This window comes from Symphalangus syndactylus, chromosome 10 (assembly GCF_028878055.3).
Source record: "Symphalangus syndactylus isolate Jambi chromosome 10, NHGRI_mSymSyn1-v2.1_pri, whole genome shotgun sequence".
In the NCBI taxonomy this organism is placed as follows: Eukaryota; Metazoa; Chordata; class Mammalia; order Primates; family Hylobatidae; genus Symphalangus; species Symphalangus syndactylus.
Genome location: NC_072432.2, coordinates 25,058,052 through 25,081,609, shown reverse-complemented (window position 1 = coordinate 25,081,609; position 23,558 = coordinate 25,058,052). Strand labels below are relative to the sequence as shown.

Sequence of the window (23,558 nt, the reverse complement as noted above, 5' to 3'; positions counted from 1 at the left end):
TTTCTATTCGGCTTAGAAATGTCCCAGATTATTACGTGGTAGTGACTCCCGGCTTTTTCTCCTCTTCAACCCCTTCAGGGAAAAGGCTGGGCAGATTGCTAATCCATTCTCTCTAAATCCACTGAAATGATCGCAGGCACATTACTAGAGAGAGGAACATTTCTTTCCTTTAGATGCTGATTGTTGCCTAATAGATAAAATCCCCTTCACCTTTCCTAACTTCAATTTCATTTAAGAACCTACCGTCATCTGCTTCACAAGGTGCTTCATAGATACTGTCAGCGCCAGGGGGTATAAGTAAAGGGTTCCAGCCAATCATGGTGGCCTCATCGACTTTGAAGCGATTGGCTTAGCCTGAGCTCCACGTTTATGCTGGCCAGTAAGAAGAATGCTGTGGAGGGAAGTGCGTGGGTGAAGGGATTTTTTTGCTGGTAAAAAAAATGAAAAGCAGAAAGAAATGGGCCTTTCTCTGCCTCTGAACTTTACTGCGAACACAACGATGCTGCAGATCATGGAGCACTCATCTAACCTGTAGGGGAGCTAGCCTGAGAGCACAGGCTGGGAAGTGAAACTCATCAACCGATGAGGTCCTTACTGGGGTCATGGAAGTGTTACAACGACCATCCTAAGAGGGGCTACATCTCCTAATTTCTTGGTTTGTGGGGTAATGATTGCCACATGATTCAAGACATTCGCTTGGGGAGTTTTCAGTTTCTTGTAGCTACAAGCTTCTTAACTCATACGTTTAACATTATTTTTATGTCTATAGAAAAGTATTAATTAATTATTTGAAAAAGGCAAGAATAGGAGGATAATTTATCACAAGTGCTGGAACAACTTATGATTATGTTGCCTTGGATTTCTTTGATTTGTCCATTTCTTCCCGTGTTTATACCAAGTCAGTTCACCTGTGTTTCTAAGCTATACGGCAAATACATAGCATTTTAAAACTTCTTTATATTCAGAATCTGAAACAAATTGATTCATCATTTAAAAAAAAGATAAAATCAAAGAAAGACAAGAAACTTGATTAAGTAGAAATTTTATTAAAATATTCAGATGTTCAGTGAAGATAAGGTACTGATTCTGATTCCATATAAACATTCTCTATATTCGGTAAGAAAATTCATTCATAAATGTTATAATTATACTGGCATTTACAATCCTTTCTCTTTTTACCATTGTAGAAGATGAGTTTCTATCAGATTGTGGAGACTTCAATTTTCTAGAAACTACACATGTTGGATCAGACTTGGTCTCGATGCTGCTGTTTAAGATGATGTGACAGGGTCTCCACGCTTCCTGGTGTTGTGCCATATAATGGGTTTGAGAAGGAATAGACAGAACTCTGATGAAGAAAAACACATTTGAAAGGGTGGAATTTTAGGCAATAAAATAGGAAACCTCTTTAAAGATCACGCAGAATGCAGCAAACGTCCTAATGGATTTTCACTGGAGAAATAACTAGAACATCCCTGACTCTTCTTCCAGCACCTACAGCCAACACTGCTTGAGTTTCTGACACAAGCCTAGATTCCATGTATCCTGGGGTCCTCAGGACTTAGGCACCACTGCCTCACCTCTGGTGGGGTGGGGAAATGCAGTGACCAATATTTTGACTACTTCTTTCTCTGGTGCTGGTTTCACTAAGCCTTCTGTATTAAATGTAGTTAGGTTAGACAAAACAAAACAAAACCAATGGCTTTAAGTAAATAAAGGCATTTTATATAAGTTTAAATGCCATTTCATTTAAGTTTCCTGTAAACTATAGTTATATAGTTTACAGGAAAATCTAAAATGTGTGAAATTCTATAGGACAAGCAATCTGGCTTCTTCAACAAATAATGTGCAAGAAAAAAAAAAAAGAGAGAGAATGGAACCTAGAGATGAAAAGAGATTTAAGAGACGTATCTACCCATTTGGATGCATGTACCTTCTAAAATTTCCGATTTTTAAAATATAGCAACAACAAAACCCCAACAGAAAACCTTTTAGGTTTTAATGAGACAATTGGGGTAGGTTGAACAATGAATGTTTGATGGCCTCAAGACATTCTTGTTAAATGTTTAGGTATGATCCTGCAGTTATATTTGTAAAACTTCTTGTCCTTTAAAAACACAACTGAAGTCTTTACAGTTGAAATTAAATGATATTTGAGATTTGCTTGGAAACCTTCTGGAGGGTGAGGAAATGGAGGGCAGTAGAGGAGAAACAACAATGACCATGGGTTGATAGTCCTTGAAGCTGGCTGATGGGCACGTGGCAGTTGCTTACAATGAATATTGCCATGAATATTGGCATGAATTGCCAACGGATGTTGCCATGAATATTCTCTCCATTTCTGTATCAGAATGTGAGAGTTTTCTCCAATAATTTAAAACATAGTTTGAAGGATAGACTTAAAGAAGTCTATCTTTCTGATGATGGGGAAAGTAGACCTAGTTTAATTAACACAAAGTCATTTGTTTCTGAAACAACAGAAATCAAAATAGCCACAAAGATCAGGAGATATGCCAGGATTTCTTCTTTGGCCATTCATAATGAAAGGAAAACAGAAAATGAAAAAGGAATTTTTCTTTTATCGAAATAGAAAATAAACACAAATCACTTCTGAGGTGCTCTCAAGCCATCCATTATGCCCCCACACTCCCACACAGTGGAAACCATCTTGAAAGCAGGTTGAAAGGTGGGTCTTTGATGGAGGCCCCTTCCTGTACTTGCTGAGAAGTACAAATCTGAATGCAACAGAACCCATCTCAGTAGAAAGTAGAGAATCCATAACACGTACCAACCCACTTTTTAGTTACTACAAGTTTATGAGGCACTAATACAAAAAATATAAAATTTAAAAGATCTCACTTTAATTCCTTATCTCATGTGTATCTTTCAGACAGTAAAAGTTAAACTAAGCTGAGATAAAAAATATTAAATGTTCTGGCCAGGTACAGTGGCTTACGCCTGTAATCCCAGCACTTTGGGAGGCCAAGGAAGGTGGATCACCTAAGGTCAGGAGTTCGAGATCAGCCTGGCCAACATGGTGAAACCCTGTCTCTATTAAAAATACAAAAATTAGCTGAGTGTGGTGTCAGGCACCTCTAATCCCAGCTACTCAGGAGGCTGAGGCAGGAGAATCACTTGAACCCAGGAGGTGGAGGTTGCAGTGAGTCGAGATCACGCCATTGCACTCCAGACTAGATGACAAGAGTGAAACTCTGTCTCAAAAAATAAATAATAGATTTTCTTTCCCTAGTAAAAATGAAAATATATTTATATTACACCATCCTATTTTGTCAAAAAGATATGTTATATTTGTTTTCTTAAATGTGTATGTGTTTTTTTATCCATGAAGCAGGTCTACCTTTTCATTTTTACTCTGTCTTGATTTACTTGTCGAATCATCTAAATTCATTTTCTCTGTGCTTTAGGAAATCATTTACTTGCTGTTTTCATTCCTACCAAAACAATACTAAAAGTGTGTATCATATCATTATTGATTAAAACACAAAAATTAAAAAGTCAAGTGTTTTGTCAGGCTTCGGCCACAGCACTCAAGGCTCTTAAACTACTAGAAACCACCTGATCTGATACCTCGCTACTCATTTTCTTTTTTTTTTTTTTTTTTTTTTTTTTTTGAGACGGAGTCTCGCTCTGTCGCCCAGGCTGGAGTGCAGTGGCGCAATCTCGGCTCACTGCAAGCTCCGCCTCCCGGGTTCACGCCATTCTCCTGCCTCAGCCTCTCCGAGTAGCTGGGACTGCAGGCGCCCGCCACCACGCCCGGCTAATTTTTTGTATTTTTAGTAGAGACGGGGTTTCACCATGGTCTCGATCTCCTGACCTCGTGATCCGCCCGCCTCGGCCTCCCAAAGTGCTGGGATTACAAGCGTGAGCCACCGCGCCCAGCCTTCTACTCATTTTCATAACCAGGAACAAGATAAAAAACTATGACCTATTTTCATAAAGAAAGAGAATAATTAAAACTTTAGCTTTCTATAATACTCATTTTATAAGGAGTGAATTTTATATAGCTCTAAACTCGGATGTAATAAAACTTTCACCATTCGGAAGTGGTGTGTCATAACTAAACTTACTTTATATCCAGATGAATTCTCATAACACTTACTTAAGAAAGGAATGGGAAAATAAAAAGAAAGGAATGAGATATTGATCAAAGACTGCAAAGTTTTTGTGCAGGATGAATAAATTCTGGGGATCTAATGTATAGCATGTGACTATAATACTGGGTGATATACTCAAAATTTGCTAAGAGAGATCCTAAATGTTTTCAGCACATACACACACACACACACACGAAGTTAACTATGTGAGGTGACAGATATTTTAAATAGTTATATTGTAGTAATCACTTCACAGTGTATACCTATAATAAAATATAATGTATACCTTAAACATATAAAAGTTTTATTTGTCAACTATACCTAAAAATGATTTAAAATTTAAAAAATCTAAAAAAGGAATAAGAAAGGTTTTCCTTGCCATTTTCTCCCTGCTTATAAAAATAAGGGGTAGCCCCAAAAAGGGCCAAGGAAGATGTAATACATTCTCATTTCTTTTTTCTCTTCTAAGTTATCAGGTAATGGCCCTTAGTAGTCACCCTAAATTTAAACAGAACATAGAATGCTATCCTCTCTTTTGTTTTTGAAAATAAAATATGAAAGACATTCAACGAATAGTTACTGTAAGTAGCTGACTAATACCCTGTGGGTTAAACTGATATTTTCCAGATTTGTCAGCTGTTTTTGAGTATAAACAGTGACCACAATACCATTTAACAGTGAACTGATCTTACAAGCAGACTGAAACTGTCCTGAAATGGACAATTCTCACAGCATATTTATAGAGACAGAAACTCCTTTCTACCCCCAATTGAAATAACTCCACTAAAACACTTCTTTTAGTTATGATGTAGAAACCTGTTCAAGCAACACTGGTTCAGTGTGTGTGTGTGTGTGTGTGTGTGTGTGTGCATTTGTGTGAAATGATACAGTTCACCCTTGCCACTTACCTCTGTTTTCTCTGGGTTGCTCAAGTTCCCGTAAACTGGATTGACAAAAGCACAGTTACCACTTCCCTCGGTTTTCCTTAAAGCACACAGGGCCATTAAAAATAAAAAAGTATTGACATTTACCATAGTACATTTTCAGGTTATTGTTTGTTAGAAACTTTTGAGAGACACGTTGTCTAGCCAGCACACTTATTTTCATGAATGTATTACCATAAGTAAAGTTTGTTTTTTATTTTTTATTTTTTGCAGGACACCAAGGCGACTACATTCATGAAAGCAAATGTAATTTGAACTCTGAGTGTTTAGATCCAAATAAACCCAGGCAAATAAAAGAAATGGCAAAAGTTAGTCTTAATGTTGATTTCTTAAAATACTACTCAGTGCAAAGTGACCAACATTAGAAAGAACAATGTAATATGAAGCTGTACTAGTGATAAAGGCCATCTTGAAGTCCTTGACACTGCAAAGTGCCAAACCACTGCATCCTGAAGACTGTTTTCCATGACAGTATCTGTCATAAAGCTCTGTAGCACATGAGTCATAGTATTTAACATTTTAATCAGCAAATTTAAATACAAGTGTTTTGAAAAGTTCTTTAGGGCAGTGTTTCATGAAAATAAAAAACAGCAAGCCCTTGGTAATATCACATATTGGATTAGATGCGCTTAATTCACTATAATTAACTGGGCTCCATATGATTATTTTCCTTTTATGCTTAAGAATTAATAGACTTATTAGAAGACACGCAGCCCTGGACTACTTGGTGACAACTGATGAAGAAAAAATGTCCATCACAGGAACAAAAAAAAGTAACCAAAAACTAAATACACACACACACACACACACACACAAAAGGATCCTATACATACATGTGTACACACACACACACACACACACACACACAAAATGGAGAATGGAAGCCCAATTCCAGGATGATTGTTTCAAGAGCTTAATGACAAGAGTAACAAATATATAATGTATGATAATTGTATAATACAATGTATAATGTATATATAATGCATATTTTTTGCCTGATCAGGATATAGTGAAAATTAATGTTTGTCAATAATATAATTCTAAATCCCAAAATAAAATGTAGCAAAAAGGAAGCTCTTACTGATTTGATTTCTGAAAACAAACTGCCGTAGGCATAACTGCCTATTGTGATCTACCAAACCACATGGTCCTTTTCAAAGAAACTGCAGCACTAGTGAGCCTAACAGTATAATCTGGCTAATTATGTTTGGCTGGCAATACATTTTCCCTGTGGATTCAGTGTCTTTTAAGCTTCCTGATCTCCATTGGCTTAAATATATAATAGATTAAGTGTTTCACCCTCACTGCGGGTACATTTTGCTTATTGATGAATAGGGCCATATGCATCTATTTTGTGAGTTATTACTGAAAAAAGTCTGAATTGAGTCAACAAATATCTGTTAATTCCTTAACCACTAATTGAATGCTTATTAGGTGCTCTGATTAATTTGAATAAGTTGTGTTTGACTCTCTGCCTTTACTTTATTCAAGACTAGTCTATGTTAAATTCTCGGAGTAGTAATCTCAATACATAGCATGGTTAGTGCATGAGCTGAGCCAGCGACGATCTTGGAGTTGAGACTGGGTAGGGAGTGAAGTGTAGTTTTGAAATGCATCTAAATACCAAAGCAGGAAAAATTGGACATGGAAGTAGGGATGATCAAAACATAATAGAAATTAGGAACTAAGTAAAGATAAGATAGACACTGACACCAAGAGCTCAGAAAAATTAAGAGGCTGAAATCAGGCAATGAAATTAGGAAGCAGGAGGAAACCCAAACCACAGGGCTAGACAGGACAGATGGTCAAAGCCTAAGTATACAACCAGGAGCTGAAGGGACCAGCTTGGCCATCAGTTGCAAGGATGTGAGGCAGAAGCAACACAAAAGACCTTGATATGAAGCAATTATTTTTGGTCTTAAACTACTGGGACTCCAGATGACCCAGACCACGGTTGGCAGGCAGAAGCCAGGTAAATTTATCCAATTCTCAGCTCTATTAATTCAATTATTGAAGCTACTTGTCTTCTGAAAGGGTTTTAAGTCTGAAATAATTTTCTATTAAAATGAAAAAAACAACATTTGAAGGTGTCTGGCCTTCAAGATTTGGGTAACTACAAAGAAGGAAGATGATATTTAAGAGTACGGATGTGGAGTTGTAATAAAAGAAGAAGGCGTTTCAGTGTCAGTATTGGAAGGTGAGCAATGGCAAATCCTTCCTACTTCAACTTTTGTTTTTTAGTAGTCTCAAATTGCTTTTATATTTCCCAGATCAAAGATATATCTCCCATTCTTGAAAATCCCTGGACTATTAGACTTAAATTTTAATATCTTTCCTATTTATTTATAAGGTAAACTATTACACTGTCCACAGATTCTTCCACGAAGGAAATTGCTAGTATCACTCTATACATTTATTATTTCAAGTTCAATATTATGATTTTCCATTTTCATCAACTATGTCAATTTGATATTCAAATACAGGTAATTTTACTTAAAATAGTGGATCCTTACATGAGGGAAATAAAATATTTGTTTCATTATAAAGTTTTCTGCCAGTTCTGAAACTCAATGGTGTAATGATGAGTCTTCATCAGGCCAAAAAAAAAAAATGCAATGTTTGACTTAATGTATTTGTCAATATGCCGGTAGCTCTTAAGGAGTTGATTTTTTTTCCCCCAATGAATAAGTGAGTTGTAAGAATTGAGGTTCTAAAGAATATAACCACCTCTAGGAATAATGATGATAAAGGAACTGACTTAGAAATTTTGAGTAGAGGAAAGGAAGTTGCATGGATCATATAAGTTTTTCTCCCTTATCATGCATTCACATAAATTATTATTAAGTTTATCTTACATCCATTACGTGCAGATACTGTGCGAAGTGGCATTCTGAATGTGCGACAAGAGACCTAGGTCAATGCAGAACTAAGATAATTCTGATGGCAGTTTCCAATTTTAATTTAGTGAGCGTATTTATACTTCTAATGGAATTCACTTACTAACTGACAACATTGTTTTACTGTTGATAAAAGCATGGAAGTGTTTATAATAGTCTGAAATTATTACAAATGGGAAGGGAGAAAAAAAGAACAAAAACCAATCTACGTTACATCCAATAAACATGACTTTGAGGTGAAGATTTTACATTTTTATTTTTAACAGCTTTATGGAGCTATAAATCACATGCCATACAATTCACAAACTTAAAGTACACAATTCAATGGTTTTCAGTAATGTTACTTGTATTAATTTTTAATTTCTAAAAGGGTGGTATATATCACATAAAATTTGCCATTTTAACCATTTCAAGTGTACAATTCAATGCCATTAATTCCATTCACAGTGTTGTGCTGCCATTACCACTATTTCCAAAATGTTTTTATCACTCTGAACTGAAACTCCATGGCCAGTAAGCATTAACACCCCATTACCCTCCAACCAATCCCAGGTAAATTCTGATTTACCTTCTGTCTTTATGAGACTCTAGATACCTCATCTAAGTGGAATCATACAGGATTTGTCCTTTTGTGTTTGGCTTATTTCACTTAGCATAATGTTTTCAAGATTCATCCATATTGTAGCATGTAGCAGAACTGTAATCATTTTTATTGCTGAATAATATTCCATTGCATGTATATGCCACATTTTGTTTATTCATTCACCTGTTGATGGAAATTTGGGTAGTTTCCATCTTTTGACTATTGTGAATACTGCTATGGGGAACGTTGCTGTATGAATATCTATTTAAGTCTCTATTTTGATTCTTTGGGGTGTGTAACTAGGAGTTGAATTGATGGAACACATGGTAATTCTTTTTTAACTTTCGAGGAACTGCCAAACTGTTTTTGATAGTGCTGCAGCATTTTACATTCCCACCAACAATGTGTGAGGGTTTCTATTTCTCCTCATCCTCATCAACACTTGTTATGTTCAGTTTTTAAATTATTATTATTACTGCTATCTCAGTGGATGTGAATTGGTATCTAATTGTGGTACTGATTTTCATTTCCCTAATGACTAGTGATGTTGAACATCTTTTTATGTTCAACTATATGTAATCTTCTTTGAAGGAATGACTATTCTAGTCCTTTGCCCAATTTGAAATTGGGTTGTCTTTTTGTTCTTAAGTTGTATGGATTTTTATATATTCTGGATATTAAACTTTTATCAGATACATAATTTTGAATATTTTCTACCATTTTGTAGATTGTCTTTTCACTTTCTTGATAATGTCTTTTGTTGCACAAAAGGTTTTGATTTTGATGAAGTCCAATTATTTATTTTTTGTTGTTGCTTGTGCTTTTGGTGTCATTTTTAAGAAAGAATCAATTTCCAAATCCAAGATCATGAAGATTTACCACTGTTTTCTTTTAAATGCATTATGGCTTTAGCTCTTACATGTAGCTCTTTGATCCATTTTGAGCTAATTTCTGTATGTGGTGTGAAGTAGGTGGTCCATCTGCATTCTTTTGCATTGCAAAATCCAGTTGTCCCAATATCATCTATTGAAGAGACTATTTGATCCCCATTGGATGGACTTGGCACCTTTGTCAAACATCAATTCATCATAGATGTATGGGTTTATATTTGAATTTTCAATTCAATTCAATTCAATTCAATTGATCTATATGTCTGTTCTCATGCCTCATGCCAATACCACACTGTTTTGTTTACTGTACTTTTGTAGGAAATTTTGAAATTTGGAAGTTTGAGTTCTCCAACATTGTTTTGGCTATTTGGTACTCTTGCAATTTATAAATTTGAGAAGAGGTTTTTCATTTTTGCAAAAATGGCTGTTGGAATTCTCGATAGAGATTGCCTTGAATCTGTAGGTTGCTGTATTAGTCTGTTCTCATGCGGCTGTGAAGAAATACTTGAGCCTGGGTAATTTATAAAGGAAAGAGGTTTAACTGACTCACAGTTCCATAGGGCTGGGGAGGCCTCAGGTAACTTACAATCATGGCAGAAGGGGAAGCAAACATGCCCTTCTTCACACAGTTGCAGCAAGGAGAAGTGCACAGCAAAAGGGGGAAAAGCCCCTTATAAAGCCATCAGACTTTGTGAGAACTTACTCACTATCATGAGAACAGCAGCATGAGGGTAACCATCCCCACTATTAAATTACCTCCCACTAGGTCCCTCCCACAACTTGTGGGGATTATGGAAACTAGAATTCAAGATGAGATTTGGGTGGGGACATGGAGCCAAACCGTATCAGTTGCTTTAGTTAGTATTAACATCTTGACAATATTGTCTTCCTTTCCATGAACACAGAAAGTGTGTCATTCCATTTAGTTAGGTCTTATTTAATTTCTTTCAATAATGCTTTGTGATTTTAAGTGTATAAATCTTTCACCTCATTGGTTAAATTTATTCCCAGGTATTTTATTCTTTTACATGCTGTCAATAGAATTGCCTTCAAGATTCCTTTTCTGATTGTTCATTGCTGGTATGTAGCAATACAACTGATTTTTAAGTGTTGCTCTTATACCTTGTAACTTCTCTGAATTTATTTGCTCTAGTAGCTTTCTTGTGGATTCTTTGGGATTTCTTATATATAGTATCATGCCATTTGTGAATACTGAATTTTACGTCTTCTTTTCCAATTTGAATGCCTTTTATTTCCTTTCTTCCCAATTCCTCTGACAAAAGTTTATTTTTGATAACCACATTTATCCCTAGCTTAGTGGGGCTATAAAACTTCCTTAATATAAACAATTTCAAGCTAGTGTATAGGAAAATTATTATGGCAATGTTGGACAGTTTCAGGGTAGAGTCTGATTGCCACTTAAAGTGAACATCTTTAGGCTAGATAAGTGAATAAACCTTTATCTGGTTTGAAAGGAAACAAAGGTGACAGTGAGACTAGCTGTCACTCTGAATGCTGAAGTGTCTAAGACAGTGACAGCACAATGTTCCTGCTGAGAGGCCTGTCCTTCAAAATGAACATCCTTTTACACACATTGCAAGTTTGTTAATTTTTAAAATATACTTTTATAATTTGTTTTACTGTTTTCTATTAACTGTATTTACTAAATTGGATGCCATTTTTGGTGATAAATGGGTGATCTAATTTCTTTATGTTAACTACAGACGTGTGCTGTGTTTTTTCCCCCTAATTAACCAGTAAGTCACTTGGTGTGTCTGTAAAACTGCTCAGGCTGCTTACTGAAATTCACCAAACACCTAGTTTCCACTACCATCTCATGGGAGTAACACTGTTACAATATGTTCATATTTAAAATTAGATTTAGAAAATATTCAAAGAAAAATGAGCTCAAAAGCTTAAATTTTTTTATTTTTTATTTTTAGAGACAGAGTCTCACTCTGTTGCCCAGGCTTGTATACAGTGGCGTGATCATAGCTCACTGCAGCCTTGAACTCCTGGGCCAAGCGATCCTCCTGCCGCATCCCCCTGAGTTGCTGGGACTATAGGTGCATGCCAACACACCTGGGTAATTTTAAAACTGCTCAAGCTGCTTAGTGAAATTCACCAAACACCTAGTTTCTACTACTATCTCACAGGAGTAACACTGTTGCACTATGTTCATATTTAAAAGTAGACTTAGAAAATACTCAAAGAAAACTTAGCTCAAAAGTTTTTTTTATTTTTTATTTTTAGAGACACAGTCTCACTCTGTTGCCTAGGCTGGTGTACAGTGGTGTGATCACAGCTCACTGCAGCCTTGAACTCTTTGGCCCAAGCAATCCTCCTGCCTCAGCCTCCTGAGTTGATGGGACTATAGGTGTGTTGACACCTGGCTTATTTCTTAATTTTTTGTAGAGATGGGGTCTTGTTATATTGTCCAGTCTGGTCTTGAACTCAAAACTCCTGATCTCAAGCAATCCTCTCATCTTGGTCTCCTAAAGCACTGGGATTATGGGTGTGAGCCACTGTGCCTGACCTGAGCTCAAAACTTTAGCACAGATTTTTTTAAGTGAAAGGGAATACCATTTGTGAGGGTCATGGATGATTATTTCTGTCGTATCTTGGTGGATTGTGTTACAAAACTTCAGTGTCAAAACCTGTCCACTCGAAAGTATGAAGAATCATACTGTCTGAAATCAGGATAATTACAATGCAGCTGTCAAATGATGTTAATGGATAGACATAATAATTTATCTATCAAAAGATATTCTCCCTGTATTTCATGAGTGGAGGCATTGGTTCTCATGCTTCCATGAGTGAAATGATTTCTAAACATTTTTTCTAAGATGTCAGACAATATCCTAAAATCTGAGACAAAATTGTCATGAGTTAAGTGCCTGAAAGGAATTGATGCTCTCCAGTGTGGTAACTCACTCCTTAAGATGGTGGAAAGAGAATTTTTTAATGTTACTTATCATTTTCCTTATTTACTTATTGACATTCACCCATGTCTAGGACCCATACTATGCACTAAATGTTGCACTGGGTCCTAGACTTATTAAGTTGATTAGTATATGGCTCCTACCTCTAGAGGTTTTCAGAGGGTGGCAACTGCTGGTTTCTGTCTCTTAGATAAAATGACATGTTTATAAAAATGCTCATCACAAGCAGGTGCGCACCGATAGTTGAGTGCTATTCTCTTCACCTTCTTTCCTTATGCTTTTCTCCTTTTTCCATTTACATCTTCTTTTAAACTTCCTGCTTCTTTCTCCTGACCCCCAAATTTGTGAAATGAAAGTACATTGGTATAAAGAACAATAATAAGGAGGTGTCAACATTAATAATCACTGTAGTACTTTGAATTTTTTCCACTTTTTTTTTTTTTTTTTTAGAGACATGGTCTTGCTCTGTCACCTAGGCTGTAATACAGTGGGGTGATCCCAGCTCACAGCAGCCTCCAACTCCTGGGCTCAAGAGATCCTCCTGCCTCAGCCTTCTGACTAGCTGGAACTACAGGAATGTGCTACCACACCCAGCTAATTTTTTAATTTTTTGTAGAGATGACATCTCACTATATTGCCCAGGCTGGTCTTGAACTTCTAGCCTCAAACAATCCTCCCACCTCAGCCTCTGAACGTGCTGGAATTACAAGTATGAGCCACCATGCCTAGCATTACTTTTAATTAAAAAAAATAGATTAATTTAGAGCCTAGCAAGAACCCTTGCAATCATCTTGTCTCTGTCTTCTATTACAGATGCAGCAACTGAGATTCTTCCCCAACTAGACTATAAGTCCTCTGAGGGATAAGGAACATGTCTGGTTTCCTCATCTCTCTGTCACAGCACCTTGTGAATGCCTAGAAGATAGTAAGAATCAACTGAATTTGTAGAAAGAATAACGATAATTACCTATAGTCTAAAGGTTTAGTGATGAAATGAAGACCACTAACTTCTCTCTACTTATTTCCACCCTCAATAATATATTTCCTCAACCCCCACAGAGGAAAGACAATTCATTTTTTACTATTGTTCAATAGAGCCATGTTTGTACGTAGCTTCCTGTTCTGCTTAGCCCAAGACATTAAGTGGGTCAGGAGTAACCTCTGCCCTCTGTTTTTTTACCCATTCCTTTGTCACCTGCTTAAGTGGCAGCCCAGAGTAGCTTGGGGGCTTCTCTGAAGATGAGCAGAGTACAGTAGATTAGGCATGGCCTTTCTATCCATTTCTGCTATGGAGAAACTGAAAAAGCTACGTGGCTGGAAAAAAATCACCTTGGTACTAATTTGCTATTTTACAATATTTGAAAATAAAGACCTGTGGTCTTCCTGTGTATTTCTTTTTAAACAATGAGGGGTACGGAACATCTATGCATAAACATCAATGTCTTCAAGTGAATTTTCAGGTTGTGAAGTACGTGATTTGTTACTACTAGGGAGAGATGGTTCCCAACCATAAAAATGAATGTGACTTTTTTTTTTAAAGGATGCATCTGAATTATAAAAGACAATCATTTCACTGGTGGGAATAGAATTCACTTATTCTGAGTCATGCCTATTACATTATATTTTGTTTAGCGTAACTAATGGTGAATCTGAGTTGTCCCAGAGAAGTAAACCTTAATTCTCCTCTCCTACTTCCATCTCTTTCATTTTAAAGTCTTCAACTAGTTTTTCCCAAATGTTTCCAGTCTTAAGATTTAAGGAATTTGAAGCCTTTCCCAAAGATCTAACCTTCCAGATAAAAGGAAAATATAATACAGCATTCCAATAAAAATAAAATATTCTTGGGTTTCCCTTTTTAATTATACCTATTTTTAATGTTCATTAAATATATTTCCCTCTGCCAAGAAGAGATCTTTTTAGAAATGTTTGTTTCTTAACCAGTGTACTGTTTTCTTTTTTTTTTTTTTTTTAACTTTGTCTCATCCTAAAAATCAATGAGCAATTTTCTTTTATTTTTTTTTCTTCCCTGGCTTTACAACCTAAGGAAATAGGTTTTGTGGTATGTTTACTTGTTCATTTTTAACTTGCAGTAATCATGAGAGATTGGTGCCTTGTGTTTCCTATGTAACTCACAGTCTCAAGTGATTCACATGTATCATCTTTCTTTTCTCAAAACTTTAAAGTGTTATTTTACACCTGGTCTCTGATCATTTACAGTCCATTTTTTAGCCTGTTTGAATAGACTGTTTTTTCAAGGAAAGTAATCATAAATTTTAATTTTAGGCACTATTTTGTCCTTTTTGTAATAAAGACAGATTTATAGCATTTTACAAAAAAAATAGCACAGTAAAAGAATATAAAACAAATACGAAGTAGGATGTTGGAGGACAGGAATCTGAGAACAGGAAAATAGAATTGAGGCAAAGGTAACAAGATGGAGAGTTCATGAAATGGATATCATCGGAGTATGTATATTTACTAGGGGCAGGATGCAACTTAAAGATTCTAGAAATCAAATTTAAGCAGGACAATCAATTACGCAGGCTATAATTTCAAAAAGAAACAAACAAACCAGATGCTTAGAAGCACTTCTTCTCTAACTCAAGAGATAAAGCATTTATTGTGTGGATCCTGTTACTGTAATCTAATGTAACAAAGTAACAAGTCCCTAACCACATTATTTTAGGAAAGTCAGCAAAAGGTTACACCAGGTTGTTTCAACTAATACTTTTCAAACACCAGGCTGAAACGATGCCAAGATGTGCTTCAGTAAAAGCTACCCAGAAAGTGTTGGCAAGGAGGGAGGGGAGATTTTATAGAGATCTTGAAGCACAACAATGCCTTAGAGAATTTGATTTTGGGGGCATTTTCATTTATTCATTTATCATAAAAAAGTCAACACCAAGCTTATAATTTATAGTGCATCATTGCAGTGTAACACATTAGATTTGTTATAAAAGTCTGCAGGTAGAAAAAAAATTGCACAGAGTCATAAGGTAATAGAAGAAATAAGTTGAGTCTATGAAGTCAACCTATTCTCATTGAGTGTACACTCCCATAAAATACCATGTTATCTGACTACTGCTAATAAAAAGAGAGAGAGACAGAAAGAAATTATAAGAGAATGTAAATAGTAAACTGTCTAATGGTCTCTATTCCTGTCAAAATGATGATTTTTTTTTTAAATAAACAATCTGGAGGAAAAGAAAGAAAGAAAAGAAGCCAATTTGAAAAAGCAAGGATACATTAAGGAAATATCTATGAGCTCACATTTTCATTTCCAAGTCCTTAAGGAACAAACTAAACCAAATGTTTGGGTGAAAAAGTTCAGAAAGAACTGCGTTTGCAAACACAACCAGAAATGCCACAAAAGGCAGAGGAAAAGATTCATCACCCAGGGTCACAAAACCAAACAATTGGAACACCAAATTTTGCCAAAGTCATTCACATGATACAGCAGCTGCTTTATTTTTCTTCCACTCTTTTCAGGCAGGAAGTAAATATGCTGACCACAAAAGCTGTCACTGTTTAAGCACTCTTGCTGTGGCAGAGCACTTTAATGGGAACATGCCCAGGAATATGGAGGCAATTAGTAGGAATAAAGCTGACCCAGGTTTCTGTAACTTAATCTTAAGGAAAACCTAGGCTGCCAATGGGAGCTCCATCTTCACTCCAATTCACAAGTGCAGTGTTAGCAAATTCACAACCACCTAATAGAAACCAGATGCCTAGCAGTCAAGTCCCTTTGGAAATATATTTGATAGCATATATATATATATATATATATATATATATATATATATATATATATATATATATATATTTTTTTTTTTTTTTGGACAGTGTCTTGCTCTGCTGCCCAGGTTGGAGTGCAGTCGTGGGATCATAATTTGACCTCCTGGTCTCAGGCAATCCTCCCTACTCAGCCTCTTGGGTAGCTAGCCCTACAGCCACGTACCGCCATGACCAGCTAATTTTTTTTTTTTAATTGTTTTGCCGAGATGAGCTCTTGCTGTGTTGCCTTGAGCTCCCGGACTCAAGCAATCCTCCTGCCTCAGCCTCACAAAGCGCTGGGATTAAAGTCATGAGCCACCATGCCTGGCCTAACAGCACATTTTAAAAATCCATCTTGGCCTAGTAAAATTATTGGAGTCAGTCTTTAGGTAATAATTAGAGAGAAAGACAAAAATGTATATAGAAAAAGGTTCATCACAAATTAGAAAAATTAGATGCAAGCTCAATGTCTAATAATAGGAGAATGGTTAAATGACAATGCACGTACTTGACACAGCATTATTCAACCTTTTCAAGTCATGCTTTAAAGAATATTTAGTAGTACAGGGCTGTGATATGGTTTGGATGTTTGTCCCCTTCAAATCTCATGATGAAATGCGATCCCTAATATTGGAGGTAGAGCCTGGTGGGACCTGACTGGATCATGGGGGCAGATCCCCAGGAAAGGCTTAGCGCCACATCGCCTTGGTGATGAGTGAGTTCTCACATTGAGTTCATGTGATTTGGTTGTTTAGAAGTGTGTGGGACCTCCTTCCGGTCTCTTTTCCTCTTGCTCTTGCTACATGATGTGCTTGCTCCTGCTTCGCCTTCTGCCATTAGTAAAAGCTCCCTGATTGCTCCACAGGAGCTGAGTAGATGCTGGCACCAAGCTTCTTATGCAGCTTGCAGAATTGTGAGCCAATTAAACCCCTTTTCTTTATAAATTATCCAGCCTCAGCCTCAGGTATTGCTGCTGCTGCTCCTGCTGCTGCTGCTGCTGTTGCTTCTTCTTCTTCTTCTTCCTCTTCTTCTTCTTCCTCCCTCTTCTTCCTCTTCTTCTTCCTCTTCCTCTTCTTCTTCCTCTTCTTCCTCTTTTTTCTTCCTCTTGTTCTTCTTCCTCTTCTTTTTCTTCTTCCTCTTCTTCTTCCTCTCCTTCTTTTTCTTCCTCCTTTTCTACCTCTTCTTCTTCCTCTTTTTTTTATTTATTTATTTTTGAGATAGACTCTCTCCGGAGTGCAGTGGCGCAATCTTGGCTCGCTGCAGCCTCCACCTCCTGGGTTCAAGTGATTCTCATGTCTCAGCCTCCCAAGTAGCTGAAATTACAAGTGTGTGCCACCATGCCTGACTAATTTTTGTATTTTTAGTAGAAACAGTGTTTTGCCATGTTGGCCAGGCTGGTCTTAAACTCCTGACCTCAAGTGTTTCACCAGTCTTGGCCTCCCAAAGTGCTGAGATTATAGGTGTGAGGCAGTGCACCCAGCCCCAGCCTCAGGTATTTCTTTATAGCAACGCAAAAATGGCCTAACACAGGCTGTGGTTTTCAAAGTGTGGGCTCTGGACTTCTGGAGGTTCTAAGACACCTTCCAAGGATCTACAAATTCAAAACTAATTTTTGCATTAATAATAAAACACATGTGTAAAATATTCACCGAAATTTCAAGCTAGATTACTGAATTTTTAGAATAATAGACTTTTTACTGGGATGACATTTACACTGATGGCCCAGATGTGATAGAGGGGAAAACTGCTGGTATCTTAGCACTAGTTCTTAGCACTAGTTAAAGCCATGGTGCTAAATTATACACTGTGTTCTTAATCACCATCTGCTGCCAGTAAAGCCAGTTATACTTCAAAATGACTTTGATAAAGCCTTAAAAATTAATAATCATATTAACTTTCAAGTCATTAGTACAAGTCATTTTTATATTCTGTGAAGTGTGCATATAAAGCATCTTTGTGCAATACTGAAGCACATGTTCTCTTATGGAGAAGCACTGAGATTAAGTTGCATGCTAAACTAGCCACTTTTTCATCTCGGAGCAAAACTTGTATTTGAAAGAATTACTGACAGAAAAACTATGGTTCTTTACACTAGGGCATTTGGCAGACATTTTCATAAAAACAAGTGAAGCAAGGCTCTTAAATCAAAGAAAACACCTGATAGTATGTATTGCTGATGAGAAACTTCAAACATCCAAAGAAAAATGAGAATTTTGAAAAATAAGTGTTGTCCACCATGAGTATGACAAGTTCCCCATACTTTAAATACTTGATTGATGAGGGTTTTACTTTGTTTTGTTTTTTGTTTTTTTGCTATATTGCAGAATGAAATGGGTCAGCATCTGACGTACTGCATAAATCACTAAACCAATATTTTCTAAATGTAACATGCATGATGCTACAAAATCACACATAGGTAAGTGATCCATCAAAGTGAAAAATAGACCAGTGAATTTTTAATGTAATAGTTCAAAAATTCCATGGATATGGTTTCAGATTCTGCATTAGAACTGCATTTGGAGGAACTACCCCATGTAAAGTTTTGGTGTAATAGAAAAGCATCAATAATTATCTCAAAAGCTAGTAAAATACACCTTCTGTATTTTTTTCATTCTTGCATTGCTATAACGAAATACCTGAGACAGGGTAATTTATAAAGAAAAGAGTTTTAATTGGCTCACAGTTCTGCAGGCTGTACAGGAAGCATAGTGGCTTCTGTTTCTGGGGATGCCTGAGGAAATATACAGTCAGGTGGAAGCAGGAACATCTTACATGGCTGGGGCAGGAGCAAGAGAGAGTCGGGGCAGGTGCCACACAGTTTTAAAAACCAGATCTCACAATAACTCACTCAGTAGAACATCACTGGGGGGGATGGTGCTAATCCATTAATGAAAAATCTGCCCCCATGAGTCAATCACCTCCCAGCAGGCTCCACCTCCAACAATGGGGATTACAATTTGAGCTGAAGTTTGGTGGGGCCACAGAATCAAACCATGTCACCTCCTTTTTAAAAATATATATCTGTGTGAGGTTGAATGTGTTTAATATATTTCAACAAATCAAGATAATGGCTTTAATGAAGAAGTAGATATAAGAATCCCACACTAGCCCTCACTAAAGGTTTTAGTTTGAGTAGTGATATGATTTGGATGTTTTGTCCCCTTCAAGTCTCATGTTGAAATGTGACCTCCAATGTTGGAAAGTGGGCCTACTGGGAGGTGTTTGGGCCATGGGGCAGATCCCCCATGAAGGGCTTAGTGCTGCCCTTGCAGGAATGAGTGAGTTCTCACTCTATGGATCCATGAGAGATCTAGTCGTTTACAAGAGCATAGCACCTTCCCTCTCTCTCTCTATCACCCTTGTCATGTGATGCGCCAGTTTCCCCTTTGCCTTCTGCCATGATTGTAAGTTTCCTGAGGCCTCACCATAAGCAGATGCTGGCATCATACTGTTTGTACAGCCTGCGGAACTGTCAGCCAAACAAATCTCTTTTCTTTATAAATTACCAACCCTCAGGTATTTCTTTATTGCAATGCAAATGGAGTAATACAAGTAGCTTTGTTCTACTAAGCACTGGGGGTTCAAATACGAGTAAATACTTATTTACTTGGCTAACATCTACTTTTCTCCAATAAATTTTTGCTAGTTACCAATTCTGGAAATATTTTTTCACTCCCTTTCTTCAACAAATGTGATACCTCAAAGCCCCACAGTTGGTAAAGGTCATTTTTAAATAGAATGTTATATTTTATATATAGATAAATATTATACATATAACTTTAAATATACAAATATATTTTCATAATAGGTTATAATAGATATCTTGTCATTTTAAAATATATTAATAAATATAATTGTAAATATTTCTTAGTTTAATTTCTTCTATGGTAAGTCTTGATAGCTATAAACCGCCTTAAGAAAAGTCTTTGGGGTCTTCAATAAGTTTTAAAGGTGTGATGGTATGTTGAGACCAAAACGTTTGAGAATGGTCAGTATAGGGAAATAAGGAGAAATAAATTTCGTAGCAATTTCAATTTTAAGAGGAAAGAGTGCATGTACATATTTATATACTGATAAAAATTCAACAGAAGATACATCAAAATGTTAACAGTATGTAACTCTGGGTGATGAGATTAACTAATATTTTACATTATTTTAAACCCATGTAGTTGGATTTCCAAAGTTCTATTTATGGCTCTGTTGTGCATTGGAATCTCAGGGTAGGGGTGATAGTTTCACAATCTGGAAAGATCACAAGCTGTGTCCCCACCTTGAGCTTCCCACCTCCACCATGCCCACACACCTTGTAGGACATTTGCCTAAAAAAAAGATGCGATCCGCATGCCTCATGATCTTCAGGTTCCCTGTTTCGCTGATTCCCCTCTTTTATCACCTCTTCTCCTAGCCCTGCAGCACTACTCAACACTTTTTGGATGTGTCACATTGATACGGGGAGGGGGACAGGGAAGTGCTGGGTAGAGAAGGCAGGTCCCTGGTGAGGGCTCTACCCCCAGGACTGTGCCCACGGACCTAGGTGAGGACAAGCATTTCTGTTTTCTTGCCCAAATGTTGCATTTCCCAGATCATCCTGGCCTGCCAAGCCCCCACCCTGTGCCTATAAAAACCCCGAGACCCTAGCGGGCAGACACCCAGGCAGCTGGACGTCGAGAGGAACACACTGGTGGAAGAATACCCAAACAGACGTCAGCAGAAGCCGGTAGACGCTGGCAGGCTGACCAGCAGAATGATGCGCAGTTTGGCCGGGGTGGTTGGAGGGGAGCCCAGCCACTGGGCAGCTCTACTCCGGGGGAAAACCACCTTCCCAATCCATTCCCTTCTGGTTGCCCCATCTTCTGAGAGCTACCACCACTCAATAAAAACCCTTGCACTCATCCTCCAAGCCCACGTGTGATCCGATTTTTCCAGTACACCAAGGCAAGAATCCAGGAAACAGAAAGCCCTCTGTCTTTGCCATAAAGCAGAGGGTCTAATGGAGCTGAATAACACAAGCACCTACAGCTAAACTCATAGAGCCCACTGGGTCGCTGTAAAAACTCAACCCTAGACACTGCCATGGGGTCGGATCCCCACAACTTGCGTGTATGCATGCTCCCCCTAGAGGTTTGGGCAGCGGGGCACCAACCGAGCGAGCCCCACACACCTACGGCATGCCCTGCAAGAGCGATAAGGGGACTTTTCCCATTTCAACATTTTTCTTAAGTCTTGGATTTGCTTTTGAATCCCTTTCTCATTGGCCAGAACCTTTGCCAACTCCCCAACTCCGGAACCAGACTGACCACTTCTCTGCACTGTGCATTGTGCATTTTACCATGAGGATGTCTAGTATTTTCTCTCCTTGCAATAAAATATTTTTCCAACTAGATTGCTCTATGTGCAAACTCACTCTACTTTCCTTATTAAATTCTCTTAGAGATATGATCTCTTGGGTTGAAAATGAATTGCAATACTGCTGTCTTTGTGATTGCCCTTAGCAACTACCTAGCAACTTGCTTCCTAAATATTTTTCAGACAATTAAAATTTGACAACCTATGTAAGAATCTGTCCAGAAAAATGGACTTAGTGGCATCTATTTATTTACATTCATGTCTCTTGAAGATTAACTTCCTATGGGCAGAGCCAAAGTCTTTATTTTCCAACTTGCTTAGGAAACATTATTTGAGCTCCAACTATATGCCTTATCCCCTACCACAGAGCTACTCCGAGTGTGGTTTATGTATGGTTTTGGTCTTATCTGGATATGGTTCCAGGATCAGATAACTATAAGGACGGAGAATAAATGTTTAGAAACATTCATAGCAATTTGACAGAGTAATTTTATGTCTGTTGATGATAAGAATAAGAAAGTTGGACTAGTATTTTGTGTGTCTTTTTATTTCCTGTTTCTTTTTTTATGTGTGGTTTTAAGGAGTGGAGAGTTTAACAGGCAAGAAAGAAGAAGAAGGCAGAAGAAAGAAGCTCCCCTACATAGAGACAGAGGGAGGGGGGCTCCTCCAAAGCCGAAAGAGGAAACCCCTGCCTTCATTTCTTGTTTCTAAGAATTATTTTTATTATATTTTACAAAACATTGGCATATAATGGATTGGAAACAAAAAAAAACACAGAAACAGAGATGTTCCTTCGACACACAGCATTTGAGTGGCTCTGTTCTATTGACAGGGATATGAGTAAATATTGAGTTACATGGTTGACTTCTATTTTTCATTCAACATGTTTTTGCTGGCTATCTCTTCTAAAAACAGTCTTTTCTCTTCCTTTCCCCTTATGAATGTGATATCTCCGAGTTTCCACAGTTGGAAAGGTCCAGGTACTGTCTAACCTTCTCTGATCATAAGGAAATATTTTTTCCCTATAAATGGCTCTATATGAAAACTCACCATAATTTTTTTATTGGGTTATTAGACACATAATCTGTTTGATTGAAAACTAATTCAATGTTGAAGTTAATTATCAGCTTTCATGATTTCCCTTAGCAATCACCTAGCAGTTTCCTTTTTCCTATTTTTTAGACAATTTAAACTTAATAGCTTTATGTCGGAATCTGTCTAGAAAAATGATCTGATTTCATTATGACTCCTACATATCCACATATTCCTTTACATGTATCTCATTTTGGTTTTTTAATACATTTAGTTAAACTGTTGTGAATCTATGAACAATTCCAGCTTTTAGGACAATGGAAACATTGCAAAAGGCAATAAAGCTGCATTTTCTTGTAGTTATTTTAAAATAACCTATTTAAAAACAAATTATAGGCATACAAACATACAATTAGGATTTTATTCGATTTCTTAAAAGTGATCTTTCTCTATTAAATTCCTAGTCAATTGTCCACCATTTTGTCATCCCTGACCTGTGTTCTATTCACAGTAACCATGCAATTCTGAAGCTGATCCAAGTGTTCCATAGAGCTGATGTTTATAGTTTCTTTGACTAAACATAGAAATTGCTATTTGTCTTATTTGAGTTCCTTTCTCGGGAAACCAACCATCAGGCCTCCCAGATAGTATCAAGGACCTGAAACTCATCAGACCACTGGATCTGGACAATGAGATGTCAGACGCCTCACCCATTATGATTTTCCAACTGACCACCTGCCCCCTTTTGACCAGCTCCTCTTCCTTACCCCTCTCTAATTCCTGTTTTCCCACAGATGGTTATATTTCTTCCCTGCTACTCCCTGACTTTAATTGGTCAGGGAGATGGATTTGAGACTGATCTCCCATCTCCTTGGCTACAGAACCCCATTAAAACCTTCTTCCCTGGCAATACTTGTTGTCTCAGTGATTGGCTTTCTGTGTGGCGAGCAACAGGGCCTAGACCAAACCCCTGGTGTTTCAGAAACAATTCCCTGTCACAGTCTGTGCCACACACATATACACAGGCTGCTCTAT

General features: G+C 37.2%; 1 protein-coding gene across 1 annotated transcript in view; it reads right to left on the bottom strand.

Annotated features, from left to right (window-relative positions):
* Positions 1-326: 326 nt before the first annotated feature.
* The window catches only part of MALRD1 (MAM and LDL receptor class A domain containing 1), a 690,246-nt gene continuing 667,014 nt past the window's right edge, over positions 327-23,558 (bottom strand). The window contains exons 47-49 of the mRNA XM_063611006.1: positions 5,024-5,099; positions 1,253-1,348; positions 327-428 (exon numbers count right to left, since the gene is read on the bottom strand). Coding sequence (XP_063467076.1) covers positions 327-428; positions 1,253-1,348; positions 5,024-5,099 — 274 coding nt within the window. The remainder of the gene's footprint in view (positions 429-1,252; positions 1,349-5,023; positions 5,100-23,558) is intronic.